This window comes from Papaver somniferum, chromosome 4 (genome assembly GCF_003573695.1).
Source record: "Papaver somniferum cultivar HN1 chromosome 4, ASM357369v1, whole genome shotgun sequence".
Taxonomy (NCBI): domain Eukaryota; kingdom Viridiplantae; phylum Streptophyta; class Magnoliopsida; order Ranunculales; family Papaveraceae; genus Papaver; species Papaver somniferum.
This window is the reverse complement of record NC_039361.1, coordinates 129354505-129373728: the sequence shown is the minus strand read 5'-3', so window position 1 is coordinate 129373728 and position 19224 is coordinate 129354505. Positions and strand designations below refer to the sequence as shown.

Here is a 19224-nt window from a genome sequence, read left to right as displayed (position 1 = left end):
GTTTTCTTATGTCGAGCAAAACAAATGACAATTAAATTGATTACGTTTGTGATTAGTTTGGTTGTGTATTCCAATTAGATTAATTATGGGTTCTCTTGTAATTAATCTAGTTGAGTATTTTCGTGTCTCCATAAGTTCTCTTATGTTGAGCATAATCAATTGAATTGATCACTTTTTGTGTTTAATTTGATTGCGTATTCCGATTAAATTAATCATGGGTATACTTGTGATTAATTTGATTGAGTTTTTGGATATAGGAAATCATTCTCATGGTTTTTTTTGTGTCCAATAAAAATCCTTCTTTTCTTTCGAAATTAAGGTCGCTCTTGTTGTTCTTTCGGGAATGACATCAAATGGGGGAGACTTCTTTTGAACTTGTGTTAAATGGTCATATCTTGAGGGGTCTGCGGCTGTGGAATTTTAGAGGGGTTATCTTGTATCTTTAAACTCCTTGATGAATGCATTTAGCTTCGGCTTTATGATTGCATCTAAATTAGTTGGTATGTATTTTTCCTTTTGTCATGAAATTTATCTCTCGGAAATTTCATTATGATCCCGTTCTTGTACCTTTGCCAATTTTATTGACAAAAAGGGAGAGAATTAATATGTAGTTTATACTACATATACATATGGTTTTCGGATCATTGTGTAAGGGGGAGTGGTTTCCATGTGAGATGGAGTATTGACTAAGGGGGGGTGATACATATCACCATAGTTTTATTGTTGAAGTTACGATACAATTGAACTTTGACACTGTGTAATAATACTATGACACTGTATAACAATGATTGAGAACTATGTTTTCTCATTGTTATAGCTACGGATCTTCAACAACGGTGATGCTAAACTTACAACCTTTGGGATCATTGGAGTACTTGGAAGTGACGAAGATTTCGAGGAATGTTGAAGATTAGACATGTGGAATATAAGATACTAAAGTTTATATATTTTTGTATTCCATACGTATTGATAGTTTTGGCACTAAAATTGACAAAGGGGGAGATTGTTAGAGCATTGATCGGTCTAACTAGCATGCGTTGCTATCTCAAGCATGTTTGTCAATGTTAGTGACCAAAACTATAAGTCTTGATTTCTAGTCTATTATAGCTAAGTCTCGGACTAGGATAGAAAGTGTAGTTGAGCTCAAGGACTTCATGGCGATTCATCATACAAGTAGAAGAACTACTCAAGGAACCGATGGAACTTCTCGACAAAAAGGTATGTGAAGAATTGAACTTATCTATCACTCAAAAGTCTATCTACTCTATCTCCTACTCATTGAGACAAGAAGTCGTATGCTATATATATAGACTTTGATTATACACATTTGGTATTTCGAGCCGAGTATACCTCGCCTATCTATATCTTGAAATATGAGTTGGTAAGCTTTTCGATTTAACCAAGCTTATCTTTACCATGTGACGAAAGTCATGATATGTTTCAATCATCTTGAAAATTGCTTTGACGAGAAATGGTGTAACAACTATATAACGTCCTCTAAGAATGTTTCAATGATTGAAAAGAGAGTTTAGATTACATAATCAATGGTGGATATAAGCATTTTTGTGGAAACACATTTATGTATAAGTCCTATTCCTTGAACAAAAGTTTGCGAACTTTGTTGATCAAGAGAACCGGAAGAATGGCGCGAGCCAAGTCCGCGAACTCAGTCCGCAAACTGCCGAAGTTCTCAAACCCGAGAATTTCTGCTGGAGTTTACAAACTACTAGCGTGAAACTAAGTCCGCGAACCGGCGAAGATCTCATACCCGAGAAATTCTGCTGGAGTTTGTAAACTCCGCACGGTAACTTAAGTCCGCGAACCTATTCTGCGAACTTGAGAAGGTTATACATCTGAAGATGATTTCTGAACTTAAACTTAAAAAGACTACGGAATGTAGTTTTCAAACCGTGGCTATAAAAGTTCATGAACCGATTCAAGTGAATCAAATCATCTTTGCTTCAATTGTGTCTTGTGTAATACATGAGATTTCCTTGCAATTGAAAAACTCTCTAACTAGTTCATTTGAAGTCATTTGAACTAGTTATGGTGAAGAAGAACGTGGTTGATATGGAATGCTCATATGGCTAACCTTTTGGTTAACTATTGTTGAACCAACAAGTGCATACGTTTGGGTACGGTTAACAAACCTAGAAACGTGCATTGTCAAGTGTGTGTAACAAGCTAAGTTTTCGATCTAACGGTTGAGAAATATTAGCTTGAATCTAAATCAGGTTTTCATCTAACGGTGGATATTGATTGGTTTGTTACCATGGTAACTTAATTTCAAACCCTGATTTGAAAGACTATATAAGGGGAACTCTAGTATCTGTGCAAAACTAATCCCCACACCTCACGTGTGATACTAGTTTGCATACTAGAGTCGATTCTCCTTTAACCTTTAGTTTTCTTCTTCTAAGAACCAGGTTAACGACTTAAAGAATTCATTGGGATTGTGAAGCCAGACCGATACTACTTTTATCGCAGTTATGTGATCTGATGTTGCATCTTCTGTCGTACAAGTACAATCATATTTATTGGCTTGAGATTGATATCTCTGATAGGAAAGATATAAAAAGTAATCACAAACATCTTCATCTCATTGTTTGTGATTCCGCAACATCTTGTTTCGCTACCATACGATTAAGATTTTTGTGAGGTGATTGATAACTCTAGGTTGTTCTTAGGGAATATAAGACCGGATTATCAATTGGTTCCTGTTCACCTTGATTATTATCAAAATACGGAACAAAACCTTTTAGGATTTATCTGTGGGAGACAGATTGATCCTTTGATAAACTTGTCTGTGTGAGACAGATTTGTTTATTGTCAAAGCCTGCGATTTTGGGTCGTAGCAACTCTTAGTTGTGGGTGAGATCAGCTAAGGGAATCAATTGCCCATTATCATGCTGGGATCAGAGGCGTAGGGAGTAAAATTGTACCTTGGATCAGTTGGAGACTGATTGAGGTTCAACTACAGTCGAGTCCGAAGTTAGCTTGGAGTAGGCTGGTGTCTGCAGCGGCTTATTACAGTGTGTGTTAAACCTGGACTAGGTCTCGGGGGTTTTCTGCATTTGCGGTTTCCTCATTAACAAAATCTCTGGTGCTTGTGTTATTTCTATTTCCGCATTATATTTGTTTATATAATTGAAATAATACAGGTTGTGCGTTTGAATCAATCAATTGGAAATCCGACCTTTGGTTGTTGATTGATATTGACTGATCCTTGGATATTGGTCTTTGGTACCATCCAAGTTATTCCCTGTATTTGACTGTTTCTTCTCCGCCGGTTTCTTTCCCTATTCCTCCATTAATCTCTGTAACGGATCTGCAAAGATTTTTTCTCCATCATTTAAAGAAATAAATCATTTAAAATCGATGATTCAAAGAAGTAAATCATTTTTGACTAAACCCTAGAATACATTTCAACAAAAATGGGTGAAACAGACGAAGAAGAAAAAAATCAAGTAGAAGAAACAGAAAAAAAGTTATGCATCTAAATTTTCCCTTATATTGTCTTATGCACTAAACAAAATGATGCAGAAGACACTATGCACGTGCATAAAAATCCATAAATCAGAAAAGTGAAAAAAATAATGCATAAGACAATATGCAGCTAAAACAAAATAATGCATAATGTCTTATGCATCTAAAAAAACTGATGCATAACCAGAAAAAGTGAGAAAAGTAATGCATAAGACATTATGCAGCTAAAACAAAATAATGCATAATGTCTTATGCATCTAAAAAAAACTGATGCATAACCAGAAAAGTGAAAAAAAGTAATGCATAAGACATTATGCAGCTAAAACGAAATAATGCATAATGTCTTATGCATCTAAACAAAACTGATGCATAACCAGAAAAATGAAAAAAGTAATGCATAAGACATTATGCAGCTAAAACAAAAATAATGCATAATGTTTTATGCAGAAATAATAATGGCATAATGTCTTATGCACTAAACAAAATGATGCAGAAGACATTATGCACGTGCATAAAAATCCATAAATCAGAAAAGTGAAAAAAGTAATGCATAAGACAATATGCAGCTAAAACAAAATAATGCATAATGTCTTATGCATCTAAAAAAAACTGATGCATAACCAGAAAAGTGAGAAAAGTAATGCATAAGACATTATGCAGCTAAAACAAAATAATGCATAATGTCTTATGCATCTAAAAAAAACTGATGCATAACCAGAAAAGTGAAAAAAAGTAATGCATAAGACATTATGCAGCTAAAACAAAAATAATGCATAATGTATTATGCATCTAAAAAAAACTGATGCATAACTAGAAAAGTGAAAAAGTAATGCATAAGACATTATGCAGCTAAAACAAAATAATGCATAATGTCTTATGCATCTAAACAAAACTGATGCATAACCAGAAAAGTGAAAAAGTAATGCATAAGACATTATGCAGCTAAAACAAAATAATGCATAATGTTTTATGCATCTAAACAAAACTGATGTTATGCATAAGACATTATGCATAACATCTTTAATTCAAATCTAATCATAAATTTCCGATTGAGATCAAAAACATGGAGACAAATAAGGTATGAAAATTTCCAATTCAGTTGATATCGAAATACTGCAACACACTTATTGCCCTTTTCAACTTCAATTTTAATTTCTTTTTACTTCTCGAATAATCAAAGACAACAGAAACCCAAAATCCCCAAATTTAAACCGCAGATTTTGAAACAGAAACCCTAGTTTTATTGAGAAGATTATTCAGAAAAGGATTTGGGAAAAGATTTGACAAAGGGAAAAATCCAAATGTTAAAAACGAAGAATCGGAGTTCACCATTGTTTTCTTCTCGCTTCTCTCTGTTCGTCGCTCGAAGAAAAGGGTAGTTTGGCCTTTTAAAAACTGAGAAGCAGAATTTCATAAATTATGGATCTGCTACGAATTTTTGACGGGAAAATGGGTGCACGCCTAAACTTTTCTGTCCGTGGGTTTGACAGTGGAAAAATCTGGGAGAATGGGTCTCCCTGTAGTTTTCACATCTGTGAAAGCAAGGGGTCGGAACTGCACACCCTTACTTCACGGTGGATCCGCCACTCTCGGTCATAGATTTTGCTGCAGCAATGTGGCAAGTGAATCTGTAATGAATCAATGCTCGGAAAAATAACATTCCTCACGTAACCCAAATAATGGCAGCAGCTGCATCTATCTCAGCTGGTTTCCGGCTTGAAAACGTCCAGAACCCCCAAATTTGTCACTTTAAAAGCTTGAATCACCACTGCCACAGCTGAAGTTCAATCAGTAGCTCATCAATCTCAGATTTATGTGAGTTTGCTACCATCTTCCATTCACAACTCAGCTCTCAATAACTACTGCCACCATCGAGATACAAGAGCCTCCAATCTGAATTCACTCGTCCAAGTTACTGCTCCATTAATCAAGCCTTTTCTTCCACTGCCTTCAATTTCATTGTTGCTGCAATTCAGTCTTTTTCCCATTCTAGCCGAGAGAGACGAAACAAATCCAAGGAAATAAGGCACGTGTTTGTATCCTGAAAAGAAACGAGATGCGGTGGAGGAGCTGGCCACGTCACTTATCATTTCTTTGACCTTTCATCTCTTTGTTCCTTCACCAACGCCTAACACCACTCGCCCACTTCGACTACTTGAAACAATAAAGATTTTTTTTTTTAGTCAGTGACCACGGTAGCAGTGGTTTTCGTAGTTTATTTTTTATAGGTTAAGTGTGGCTATTCAAAAAGGTGTTGGAACTCAACTTGTTGATAGGTTACCAACCAAAAGTTTTGTATAAATTTTGTGGTAGTTTGATTTTGTGTTAAGAACTATTTGGATAACTAACTTAAAAATGCATTCCAAACCAACTAACTTAGGGAGTTAGTAACCCTTACAACATTGATAGTAGAGCCATCTAATGCTGGACAAAGGGTCTCAACCCTAGCATTAGATCTATCTACTTTTAAGGCTTGCACAATACAAGACGGAGGTACATTCCTCCAGTTGACATGGGTACGAAATTGTTTAGCCTCTTTAGCCAGAAAATCGGCGACATTGTTTACTAATCTAGGAACATAAAAAAAAAAACCAAATTTTTTTGACAGAGATTAAATTCTCTTTTTACATCATCCATGATCTTCTGATTTTGCCAAGTGATTTGAGATGGTTTCCCATTCAGGTAATCAAAGAGGTTCTTACAATCGCCTTCAACACTGAAATCTGTTATTCCTTCCTCCACTGCCCAAGCTGTTGCTTGTAAGAGTCCTAAAGCTTCTGCTTCTTCTGGGATTGTGGCTGAGATAGGTACTGCTTTTCCCTGTTCGAAGTTCCCTGCATCATTTCTGAAAATTAAAGAGAAGCCTGCTGGTGCATTTATTGAAGTCCAGGCTGCATCCAGGTTAAGATTTTTTTGAGAAGATCTAGGAGCTGACCATCTAGGCTTTTCCTTTAAACTAATAAGGGTATCTTTAGTCATATAGTTGTCTTTGTACCAGAAACTCAAATGCCTTTGTATTTCTAGTGCTAATTGAGTACGAGTTTGCTGCTTCTTTTCAAATGACCTGTTACATCTTTCTTTCCAAATGAACCAGACTTTTGTCAAAATAATTTCTAGAGGAACAATTGGGTTGTCATTTCCTAACCAATCTTTGCAAATATCTAAGAACTTTTTGGATCTATCATAGTTTATATCTACTGAGGAAGGCTCAGATGCCCAAACAGTTTGGCATAAGGACAGTGAAATAAAAGATGCTTTATGGATTCATATTATATACAACCAAAAGTACAGTTAGTAGAAACATCCTCCATGAATCTAAATAACTTAAGGTTAGTAGAAACTGCATTTTGTAGGCACTTCCAAATAAATATTTTAATTCTTTGAGAGGTATTTAAGTTCCATAAACCTTTCCAGAAAGAATCAGGTTGCCGTAAGTTATATTGATTCACAGTTCTTTCATTTAACTTGTTATACATTGATTTAACTGTGAATTTACCTGAGTTAGTAAGAAGCCATCTAAGGGTATCTGATTTAGCATTTAAGTTGTTATCTAAGGTAATTCTAATGTTACATATCTGACTAGCAATATGTCTAGGAAACAAATCATGATTAAAGAAGAATTCCACTTTTTTGAGATAGGATCAATTAGATCCTTCACAAGGGTTAAAAAAGAGTTAGTAGGAGTTTTGAAATTACTGAGATTCTCTTCCAATTGGGGAACCCAATTATCATCCCAAATATTGATCTTGTTACCATCTCCAACTTCCCAAATAGAGTTTTGTTCTACTAACTTGACACCCTTACTTATGCATTTCCAAATCCAAGAACTATTAGTTGGTACTTTGGCTTTAAAGGCTGAGGACTTCCTGAAGTACTTAGGTTTGAGCTGAGACACCATAAAGCTTCAGGCTCATTTAGGAGTCTCCAAGCTAGTTTGGTAATCATAGCAAGATTAAATTTGTGGGCATTTATGAAATCTAGACCTCCCTTACTTAGAGGTTTACAGAGACAAGAATAGGATCTAGGGTAGTAACCTTTGTAGTTTGTTTCTTTACCCCACCCGAAATCTCTTTGAAGAGCATCCATTTTCTTTGTTATTTTTTTAGGAAGAATAAAACAGCTCATTTTATATCTAGCAATACTTGCTAAAGTAGCTTTATTAAGGATCATTTTACTAGCTTGGGCTAAGGTTTTTCCTATCCAACCTTGAAATTTATGTTCCATCTTCTCTATTATTCCTTCAAAGAGTTTAATTTTGACCTTATCTATGAAGAGCGGTGTTCCTAGATAAGAGTCTTTTAAATCAGTCTTCTTGATTTTAAGAAATTTTCTAATCATTATTTGGTGCCTAGGTTGAACTTTTTTACTAAAGAATATTCCTGATTTCTCAAAGTTAATAACTTTCCCTGATGCTTTACTAAATATGTCAAGTTGTTGCAAGATATTATGACATTCCTTAAGGTCTGCCCTAATGAAAATAAGACAATCATAAGCAAAGAAAAAGTGGGAAATTGGGTTATTTTTTGGGGTTATCTTGATACGATTTATTAACTTCTCTTCTTCACTAGATAAAAGTAATTTAGAAAAAATCTCCATACAGATGATGAATAGGTAAGGGGACAGAGGGTCCCCTTGTCTAAGACCTCTGGTTGGTTTAAAGAAGTTCCCTGGACTACCATTAAGTAGGACTGCTATTGAGGAGGTAGAAATACATTGGTGAATTAAGTTACAAAATTTGTTGTCAAAGCCAAAATCCTTCATGGCTGAGAGTAAAAAATCCCAGTTTACTCTGTCAAAAGCCTTGGACATATCTATCTTTATTCCTAATCCAGCATGTTTCACTTTCTTCTTCTTGAAATAGTGAATAAGTTCTTGAGCTATAACTATATTGTCAAAAATATGCCTTTTAGAAAGCAAGGAAGCCCGAAAAGGAGATATAAAGGAATTTATGAAGGGTTTCATTCTGTTGGCTAGAATTTTAGTTATTATCTTATAAATGGTGTTACAAAGCCCTATTGGTCTAAAATTATTAGGATCTTTAGGGTGTCTACTTTTAGGAATAAAAAAGAGAAAGGTTTTATTAAATTCTGGGTGAAGTTCACTTGTTTTAAAAAACAATTGAATTGCAGCTGTAACTTTATCCTCTACTGTTTCCCAATTCAATTTAAAGAAGCTAGCAGGAAAACCATCTGGTCCTGAAGACTTATTAGGTTTTAGATTCTTGATAACTGAAGGTATAAAACTTAGAATGTCATTTTTTCTAAGGATATACTAGGTTGTATGTGTCGAAAAAGGAAAGAATTATGAGAATAAGTTTCAGATGGGGTTGAGAAAAGAACAAGAAAAAAATCATAGAGAGTTTTCTGTATTTCAGTTCTCTTAAAAGTAACTTCATTGTTATTCATTTTTAAATACTCTATGTTATTCCATTTCCTTCTTTTTAAGGTTTTTGTATGGAAAAATTTGGTATTCTTTTCCCCTAATCGGACCAAGTTGTCTCTAAATTGATATTTTGCTATTGCTTCTTGGATATCATAAAGTTTTTACAGCTGCACTAGCTTTTCCTTTATTTTGTCTTCTTTCTTATAGATATAGATAGAATTATTCAAATTATCTATTTCGGAAAGGATCTTCTTAATATGTTTAGACGGTAGTCTAAATATATATTTTTTTTCCAGAAATCTAAATTGGTTTTAAGGGTTTTGATACTGAGAATCAGAGAGGATGCAGGATTTTCCCTAATATCATGGGACCATGAGTCTCTTATAGTTTGAACACAAGAGGTTTCTTTTTGCCAAGTATCAAAAAATTTAAAGGTATATTCTAGTTTGATGAAGCTAGAGTCTAATTTTAGAGCTATGGGGATATGATCTGATCCTACTGCAACTAAGTGAGTAAGCTCTGCACTAGGAAATTGGATGTTCCATTCAGTATTTGCAACTGCTCTATCTAAACTTTCCTGAATATTAGATGATCCCTCCCTATGGTTATTCCAAGTGTATTCATAGCCTTTAAATCCTAAGTCTGAAAGTCCTGAATTACTTAATATATTTTTGTAATATTCAATATAAGAATTTAAGGGTAGACCCCTATTGTAAGGACCCTCAAGCTCGTCAACGCTATTAGACTAGTCAAGAGACGATTTAGCCGCTAAGGACTCGATTAGTTTAACACGAACATTAATTAATAGGAATTAATCTAACAACGATTTAGATACGAAATTAGTATCGTTGAATAGATCTCAAAAAGTTATGCGATATGGACTACTCGAGCGTATTATTCGGACACCATACGGAGAAGATATCATCAGATTATTTTGAAGTTTAGCCGCCTTGGCTTCCCTTATCATTTGGTCGGATGCCTTTAGCAATCCTTGTCGGCCTTATCTCTAACTGTGTCGAGCAAATAACTCATATCTTTTCTTCTTCTTATTCTTCTTTCTTCTTCATTCTTCTTCTTACCTTCTCTTTTTTTATTCTCCGACGATTCTGAGAGTTTCGGAAGTCTGTGAGATCGATCATCATAGGGGGTATGTTAAAGATTGATGGTTGGTGGTGGTTTTGATGTTTATTAAATCGATCAACAAACAATCAAGAAAGGCTAGATAGAGCAAAACTGGATTTTTAAATTTTATGATACTTGGAAAAAAAATCGATCTTGTGTCCAAATTATTAAAAGCTCCTGGAAAATATCTTATCTGTGAATCCAACAAGTTATCTTGTCCTTAATCTTCACTCGCTAGGGGTCCAACTCCTAGATTAGAAGATGAATATCTCTGGTTTACCTACTAAAAAGAATACGCTTAAGCTTTTAGAGAACCTAAAATCCAGAGGTAACCAACCACACATAGAAAGACAAATTTAAGAAAAAATGTTAGGACTATAAACACTTTATGATACCCAGGAGGAAATAGTCAGAGATAACATGGTTTTCCTGGGAGAAAAAAGTACGAAATACTTTCATACAGTCACGCTTCGCAAGACAAAATACAACACAATATAATGTCAAAAATGAAAATGAAGAAGTAACCTTCGATAGAAAAGAAATTCACCTGATGCTAACCAACTTCTTTCAAAATTTATTCACAGCTGACCCTATTGAACTTTCTCATCAAGAGTTGTTGTTTGACAACATTCAGTTTGTTGTCTTTGAGGATGAGAATATTTCTCTGCTTGCTATCCCCTGTAAAGAAGAGATTTTAGAAGTCTTGAAAAAAAATGAAACCAGATAAATCTCCAGGACCTGACGGCTTCCTGGATAGTTTTTCAAACAACACTGTGACACAGTAGGAGACCAAGTAACTTCAATAATTCGACATTTTTTCAAAAATAATACATCATGAAATCAATAATACCTTTCTTTTTCTTATTCTTAAAGCTAATCATCCTAAAAATCCAAGCCAATTCAGACCAATAGGTTTATGTAACACAACTTATAAACTAATCCCTCCTTTTCAGGAAATTGTTACTTTTAGTTTTTCAATTTGGCCTATTTTTAGGTTAAAATGAAAAAGTGAAAGTAACACTTTTCCTGAAACAGAGGTAGTAATTGCTAAAACGTTAACCAAAAAAATTAAGCCTCTTCTAGATAAAATCATTTCACCTTTTCAAGTTGTTTTTTTGTCTTCTAGACACGTTTCAGACAACGTAGTCATAGCTCATGAAATCATTCATACTTTTATAAATAAAAAAGCGAGAAATGGAGGTTTAGAAATCAAGATAGACATGTCTAAAGCTTTTGACAGAGTCAGTTGTGACTTCCTTATTAAAGCTATGCAAACTTTTGGTTTTAACAACCAGTTTTGCAATCTGATCAAACAATGCATCTCAATTATTTTATTGCGGTCCTCTTGAATGGGTCCCCTGGAGACCAATTCAACCCTTCTAGGGGATCCTCTTTCCCCTCATCTCTTCATTATTTGTATGAATTTTTTTTTCTCGTCTTTTGCTAATCCAAAAACATAACAAATTGCTTCATGGTATTAAACTGTCCCCAAAAAGCAAACCTGTATCTTATCTTTTTGTTGTTGATGGTTGTATGATTTTTCCTAAAGCATATCTAAATGAGTGTAAAAATCTTCTTAATGCCATTGAAATCTTTAGTAAAGCCTCTGGGCAACTCATAATTTTGATAAATCAAGAATTTTCTTTAGTAAAAAGTCCACCTAAAATATCAAAGGATGATGTCTAAATTGCTCAAAATAATTAAAAAAAAGTTTTAGAAACTCTTACTTAGGATCTCTTCTTGTCATAGATAAATCCAAAATAAAATCATTTGAAATAATTGTGGAAAAAATGGAAAAAAAATCTCAAGGATGGAAAAGTAAAACTTTATCTCAGTCAAGTAAAATGGTTTTAAACAAATCAGTTTTATCTAGTATGCCTACTTTTCAAATCGGATACTTTATTATACCAAAAAAAGTGACAAACAAAATAAATGCAATCCAAAGAGATTTCTGGTGGGGAAAGAACCTAACTCGTTATTATCCAAAAGCTTGGTTTTGCTTAAACAAACCATTGCATAAAGGAGGAGGACTAGGTTTCAGAGACGCTCATAAAACTAACTTAGCAATTATAGCCAAAGTAGCATGAAGACCAATTAAAGAACTTAAGTTTTTATAGGGCTCATATCTGAAGGATAAATATTTCAAGAATTTTTTTTGTAATTAGATCAAAAGCCTCTCCTAACAACTCTTGGGTATAGAAAGGCATTAGTAAAGGAATCAATCTAGTCTAATAATATATCATCTGGGAAGTGGGAGATGAAAACGGTATCAATATTTGTGAGGATAAATGGACACCCGACCTAGGTTGTTCTCTGTTACAATACCGCAATAACAACAACAAATCTTTGTAACTGATGTTCTGGACCCAGTTACTAAAAAGTGGAATGTTCCAAGGATTATGTTCCCTAAATATTTCACCACAAGAACATATGGAATAAATGTTTTTCTATCTGAATATAACAAACCAAAACCTGGTACTTTGAGATGGCTTCATACTAACTCTGCTAAATTTTCAGTTAAATCTACGTACGAAAAACTGAATGAACCTAAAATAAACGCTAATAACCTTAATATACCAGATCAATTCTAGAAGGACCTGTGGAGACTAGATGTCTCAAAGAATTTTTGCTTGAAAATGTATCCAAAATGCTTTGTCCACTAATTTCAGACTTTTGGGGATAATTAGAGACATTTTTCCATGTTGTTCATTTGGTTGTGAAGATAACAAAACAATTGAGCATCTTTTCTTTCACCACCTCTTTGCTGAAATAGTTTGGGCTCTTAATCCAATTCCAAATCATGTTCACTTTCATTTTAATGAATACATTAAACTTATTGATGTTTGTAAAGATTGTCTGAATAAACCTAATATTTTAATCCCACTAGAATTAGTATCGACAAAAATGTGGTTTATCTGGAAAGAAAGTGTAACAGAGCTTTCCAAGAAAAACAAAGCACATCTATACAATTAGCTAGAGAAATTCAGAGACATGTACAATTTTGACATAAACAATGGAAAGAAACCTAGAATGCAAAATACCATTAAGAAGGAAAACGTTAATGACATCTGAAATTTCCTAATTTGAATCATCATAAGATAAACAGTAATGCAGCATGGACAACCAAAGATAAGCCATCTGGTTTTGCTCTAATCTTAAGAACATATGAATTGAAAGTGGAAGTGCAGGTCCATCCTCAGCAGTTGAACCAGAAGAAGCAGATGCAATAGGTATCTTATAAGTAACAACATGGGCCAGAGAGAAGAACATCACAAATTTCAGCATTGAAGGAGACTGCAAGAACCTGTTTGACTACCTGAATGTCAATCCTTCTGCCATTTCATGGCGGAGTCAAACACTTTTGAAACGGACTAATAGAATTGCTAAAGCCTGTCTTAATTTTCTCGGTTTTTCTTTATTACTAGAACTACTAATAGGACAACATACACCCTACCTAAGAAGACAAAACTTTTTGATTGTATTGCTAATTGAGATACTACTCCTCTCCTTGTATTGCTTTTAACCATTCAGTAGATAATCAAATGTCAGGGAAGCCTCATAGTATTCCTAAATTAGATGGCTCTACTACGTATGTACCTCATGTTTCCGACATCTCAAGTTAGCCTTTTTAATAAATCACCAATTTGTAAAATAAGAAATAAAAATATTCTCAACTTTACCCGCAAATCTCAAAAGGATTGGATCCAAAATGAAAGATTTGGTAGAATTATAATTCCGAGGAGAAATATGAATCCAAAAAGTTTGGACAACTAAATAATCCAAAAAAAAATTCGTAATTCCATATTCCCTGTTCTTATAAAGCCCACTTTTGAAATTCTGCGATTCAATGCATCTCATAGCAGGATTTTCACTCAATCATACTCTCATTTTAAAAAGGAGTAGACTTCATCCTTTAAAACAGACTAATCCCATAGCCACTCAGATGGTGATGTCATAATTGAAGGGGGACTTCTGTAAGAAATCACTATAATTAAAAGGGCGAAACTCAAAATCGAAACCCTAAACCACTCTCGGCCTCAGCCAGCCTCCTTCCCAATACCCTGCGCTTTCTTTACCCTGTTCTTTTCCTTTTTTTTTTTTTTTATAAACCCTAGCTATCTCTGCAAACTGACTGTCGCTTTAACTCGATTCAAACCCAATCACTACCATCTTCGTCATAATTTTTGGTTTTGTGATTTCCTACACTGTGGAATATGCTTCGCAGAAATATTAGAATGAGGCGAGAATACTTGTACAGAAAAAACTTGGAAGGGAAGGAACGTCAGTTATATGAGAACAAGCGAAAAATTAATAAAGCTCTAGAAGGTATTGCATCTCTATAACAGTCTAGTTAACCAAGCGAAAAATTAATAAAGCTCTAGAATGTATTGCATCTCTATAACAGTCTAGTTAACCTAATTTTATCGCTCCAGCTTTGTTCACTGTTGTTGTCATTGTGTTTGCAGCAGTACTCAAACCATTACCTGCGTAATTGATGCATTTAGAAATTTTATAACTGCTTATCTTGTGTGAATATAGAAACAACACTGAGAATCAATCACTGTCAACTTGAAGAGTTGTTCTTTGCTGCTGGATTAGACTTTTTGGTTTTGCTGAATTTACTGCAAACCAAATTAAGCCTTTTGGCATATTCATGTATTAGAAGTGTAATCAATAATGGAATTCACAGTTTGCACTGGCAGCTACTTACCAGGTTCTTAATCTCATAAGGCCTAACTAGATTGTTAACTCTTTTAATGCCATATGCGAGAGTCAATTTATTTTAGATGATCAGTAAGAGAATTCTTACAAGAGAAACATTCAGCTGGAATCATTTTAATCCAAAGAGCTTAAGGATCTGTAATGAAACTCCATGCTGTTTTGGCAAGCATTGGTTTGTTGAAAACTCTGAAGTTTTAAACCTAATCCCCCAGTGCATTTTGGTTTGGTTAGCACATTGATTCTTCCCCAACGATAATTCCTTTGAGTTGAATTCATTGTTTTTTGTAGGTAACTTGTTACAAGATATTTGGTATTCTTGTCTTGTTGTAGTTGGGAGTAGTTAATATGTATAGCTCAATCGGGAATGTTTAATTGACATTTTTATCATTTGCATAGAGGGTAAACCGATACCCACAGAGCTGAGAAACGAAGAGCCAGAGTTGCGTCGACAAATAGATCTCGAGGATGTAAACACAGAAAGTAAGTAATTTTGTTTTTAAAGGATTTTATGGTCTTTCATATGTTCATGTATTCTGAAGTTTTTTGGGGCTTTGTTAATTTTTATTATTTTTTAATTAATTTTGTTCTGGTTTTATATATTAGTACCCAGGTCTCATATAGATGACGAGTATGCAAATGCTAATCAAAGGGATCCGAAGATTTTGATAACAACGTCACGTAGTCCAAGTGCCCCTCTAACTCAGTTTGCCAAGGTATTTGGATCACAGTTCTCTTTAAGTTTACTTTCTTATGGTGTCTATCTTTTCCTTATAGAGCTTGCTTCCCCCTCCTTACTGGATTGTTATGTTGTGCCAGGAGTTGAAGATTGTTTTCCCTAATGCTCAGCGAATGAATCGTGGTGGTCAGGTTTGGAGAGTATTTGTTTGTTTTGTATGGTTCTTCATTTTTTTTTGCAAAAATACAGTTTTTAACTTGGGATTTCTTCTATGCAGGTCATCTCTGAAATTATTGAAACTTGCCGGGCACATGATTTTTCCGATGTTGTGTTGGTTCATGAACATCGTGGTGTCCCAGATGGTATAATTGTTTGCCATTTACCACTGGGTCCAACTGCATACTTTGGATTACACAATGTGGTACGCTATATTATTTAAAGTTAGATGTAACATGGTGCCGATGCTTACCTTTTTATGTGTGTTTGTGTCTTCAGTGTTTGAGGCATAAAACACTTACATTGTTTTATGTAATATTTTTAGGTGACAAGACATGATATTAAGGACAAAAAGTCTGTTGGAACAATGTCCGAAGCTTATCCTCATATAATTCTTGACAACTTCAGTAGCAAGGTAAACTTATCCTCATCTAAATCTGTTGGGATTTTGTAGTTGTTGGGTGCATTTGTTAAATTCTCTGGTTTCCACCTATGTTGTGCTTAATTTATCCAAAGGCAGTATGTTTTCTGATTTTTGTCAAGATATTGAGTGGGTATAATAATACTTGCTTTTATCATAAGTTGGTTCAATGTGCCTTATTCCATATCCAAACGTTGATGTTTCTACTGTGCTTTTGGCATAATTTGACTGGTTGATTTTGATGACAGCTAGGTGAAAGGACAGCCAATATCTTGAAGCATCTCTTTCCGGTGCCAAAACCAGATTCAAAGCGCATCATAACCCTTTCTAATCAGTCTGATTACATCTCATTCAGGTTAGATTATTGCTTAATAGTTTCACCTGCTTGTGTATAATTTATGAGTGTTCCTTTCCTGCAAGTATGGTAAAGAATGCTGACTAAAAATAACCTGGAAAAACTCCCCCAAGTGTGCAGATAGGAAAAGTTATTCTATTCATAGAAAATGTAACCAATGAATTCTTCCCATTCGCCTTAATGAAAAGTTGAATTGATATTTGGTACTTACTACCATCCCATGTTTGAATGAATAAGGGTTTTGTCAAAAGTGTGGTTAAGAGTCATGATGTTGGAGTCTAAATATGCGGTCTCACAAATAAAATAGTAGAAAGGAAGACAAAACAAAAAAAATGCAAGTTAAAAAATATCCGCCTTTTTGGTCTGCAAGCCTAGACAGTTTTTGGGGTATAACTAGGTGTGTTTAGTACATATAGCAAGGTTAAAAAGAAAAGAGCAAAAGGTCTCTTAGACAATTATAAAACGAGTCAATGACATTTGGTTTCATATACAGCAGGTCCCCTATGTAAGACCTGCAACAGAACTGGATAGTTTCCTCATTGGACACATGTGAATTTCTGTTAGTTTTAGGAATTGCTTGTTGATAAAGCTACTTTCAGAGCGTGAACCAAATAGTGATTTATGTTCCAATATCAGCATGTGCTGTTTTTTTTATCAAGATTTTGGTCCAGTGGTGAACTTATTAATTAAACTAGTGCTACTTTTTCATAATAGTTAACATCCTTGTCAAGCTTTTGTGTCACCTTGTTGGTTCATTGAATATATGTACATTCTTGTGTGTTTAGTACATTATATTTACCTTTACCAATGTTCACCACATGACCAAAAAAAGCAAAAATGAAAGCATATACAGAAAGTTTGGGTCTATTTACTGTGGAATTCGTGTTGTGATTCTTTGTGGATTGAACTGTTGTTGCAAATGTAATGATCTCGATGCAGTGTGATTATCTTGCTTCGGGTTTGATTTTGTTCTTGAATATGCAGGCATCATGTCTATGACAAACCTGGTGGCCCTAAGTCAATTGAATTAAAGGAAGTTGGTCCGCGTTTTGAATTAAGGCTTTACCAGGTTAACTTCTGTTTCTTTGAATCATCTGAAGTCGTTTTTTTTCAGTTAAAACAGAATATACTACTCCTAAACCATATTCTCATCATTTTGGAGAACCTTAGTTACAGATTCTGGAGGTTCATAACAAACCCAGCAATATCGTGATAGTCTTTTTACATGCAGAGTCTTTGACCTGAACTTGCTAGAGATTTGTTGAGTTTGAAACTGGTTATTAGTGTTGTTACAACCTGTGAACTGTCTGTTAGAAGTTCCGACTCATCACTTTCTAACCTTAATTAGGAATTCTAATTAATATGTGATTGACTTGATTTTGAGAGAACAGTTGGCGTAATCTATTCATCACCAGCTTTAGTTTCATCATGTAGAAAGTTATCTACCATGTTTATGTTTGCCGCCTGGTTATCTTTACTTGGTTCCACAACAGGCTTAGGGGCTGTCAATATTTTGTTTAAGTGAGAATGCTCCACATATTGCTTATTTTTGGCCCTTGAGATCTTTGCTGCTAATGAAAAGGCTGCCTTTGGCTCCCAATTTTTCTCACTCATTCGTTATCGTGATGTCTCAGATCAAATTAGGAACAGTTGATCAGAGTGAAGCCCCGACTGAGTTTGTTATCCGGCCGTACATGAACACTGCTAAGAAACAAAAGATTCTTGGAGATTAATTGGAAGACTACCCCAATACAGTATCTCAAATCCCTCGCATTAAGAGGCTTTCTAGAAAGCTGTGTATTTTGCAAGGAATTTTTATCCAAAATCATCTTTTGCCTTTTGATTTTTAGAGTTCATAGAATTACTTGCTATGTATTAACTTTTTTTTGTAAATGTCATTTTCCTTGGACCTTTCTTAGGAAATGTTAGGTATTCAAGAGTGGTGTTCATTGTCTTGGCCACAACCACAACATTTCAAACATACAAAAATTATGTGCATCTTTCTGAAACATCATTAGCATATAGATTCTCGATTATTTTGGTTGTGCAATTGAACGATAACGATATCATTCAGTTTGTATTACTGGGTAGGCTACGACCTTTAGTTATTAGCTCTTTTAAAGTTTTCAAAAATTAGCATGGATCATATGGACTGTATAATTTTAAGTGATTCTACTGGTACATCCTGCTGCTTGGCATGGTTCAATTTTATCATGGCTGTGGGCTTGACAATTGCAATAAGAAAGAGGAAAAAACAACAAATTAGCAATCAACAAGAGAAGGAACAAAAAAAAAACAAAAAAAAAAAACTAATTACAGTAGAAACTTTTTTAATTAGTACTCCATTATTTAATAAACTCTCTTAAATAATACTTTTGGCCAGTCCCGAGTCGGGGACAACGTGACAAATTAATAATTCGCTAAAATTATAAGATAATACTTTTTTGATTACCTATGTAAGCCTCATATGAAATATAAATTAATAATGCATTATATATATATATATATATATATATATATATATATATATTCAATACGTTAATGATTTACAAAGACTTTTTGAAAAATGGTTTAATTGACTTCCTTTTTCTACTAATCAATATCGCATTGAATTTCATCTCTAATTTTTCTTATCATTGTAAGAATTTTTGGTGTTGTTGGATTATCCTTATTGTGCTTGAATAATGCTCTACGAATTTCGTCTGTCATTATTGTTTTTTTAACACCTTTAAAATGAGAAGTCATATTTATGTGTATGATTTGTTTTCATATTGTACTAGAATATGACCCGTGCCGTAACGGCCCGAGATTTGTCACAGTATTGCATATCTTGTTGATTGGTTG

The 19224-nt window shown here is 34.2% G+C and overlaps 1 protein-coding gene across 1 annotated transcript; it reads left to right on the top strand.

Annotated features, from left to right (window-relative positions):
• The first annotated feature begins 13766 nt into the window (after nt 1-13766).
• On the top strand, nt 13767-18430 carry LOC113276560 (U3 small nucleolar ribonucleoprotein protein IMP4-like). Its single transcript, XM_026526185.1, has 9 exons — nt 13767-14316; nt 15109-15192; nt 15316-15425; nt 15529-15579; nt 15666-15809; nt 15930-16019; nt 16274-16380; nt 17365-17449; nt 18015-18430. The coding sequence occupies exons 1-9, from the start codon at nt 14205-14207 to the stop codon at nt 18111-18113; spliced, it is 882 nt and encodes a 293-aa protein (XP_026381970.1). The 5' UTR covers nt 13767-14204; the 3' UTR covers nt 18114-18430.
• The last annotated feature ends 794 nt before the right edge of the window (nt 18431-19224 follow it).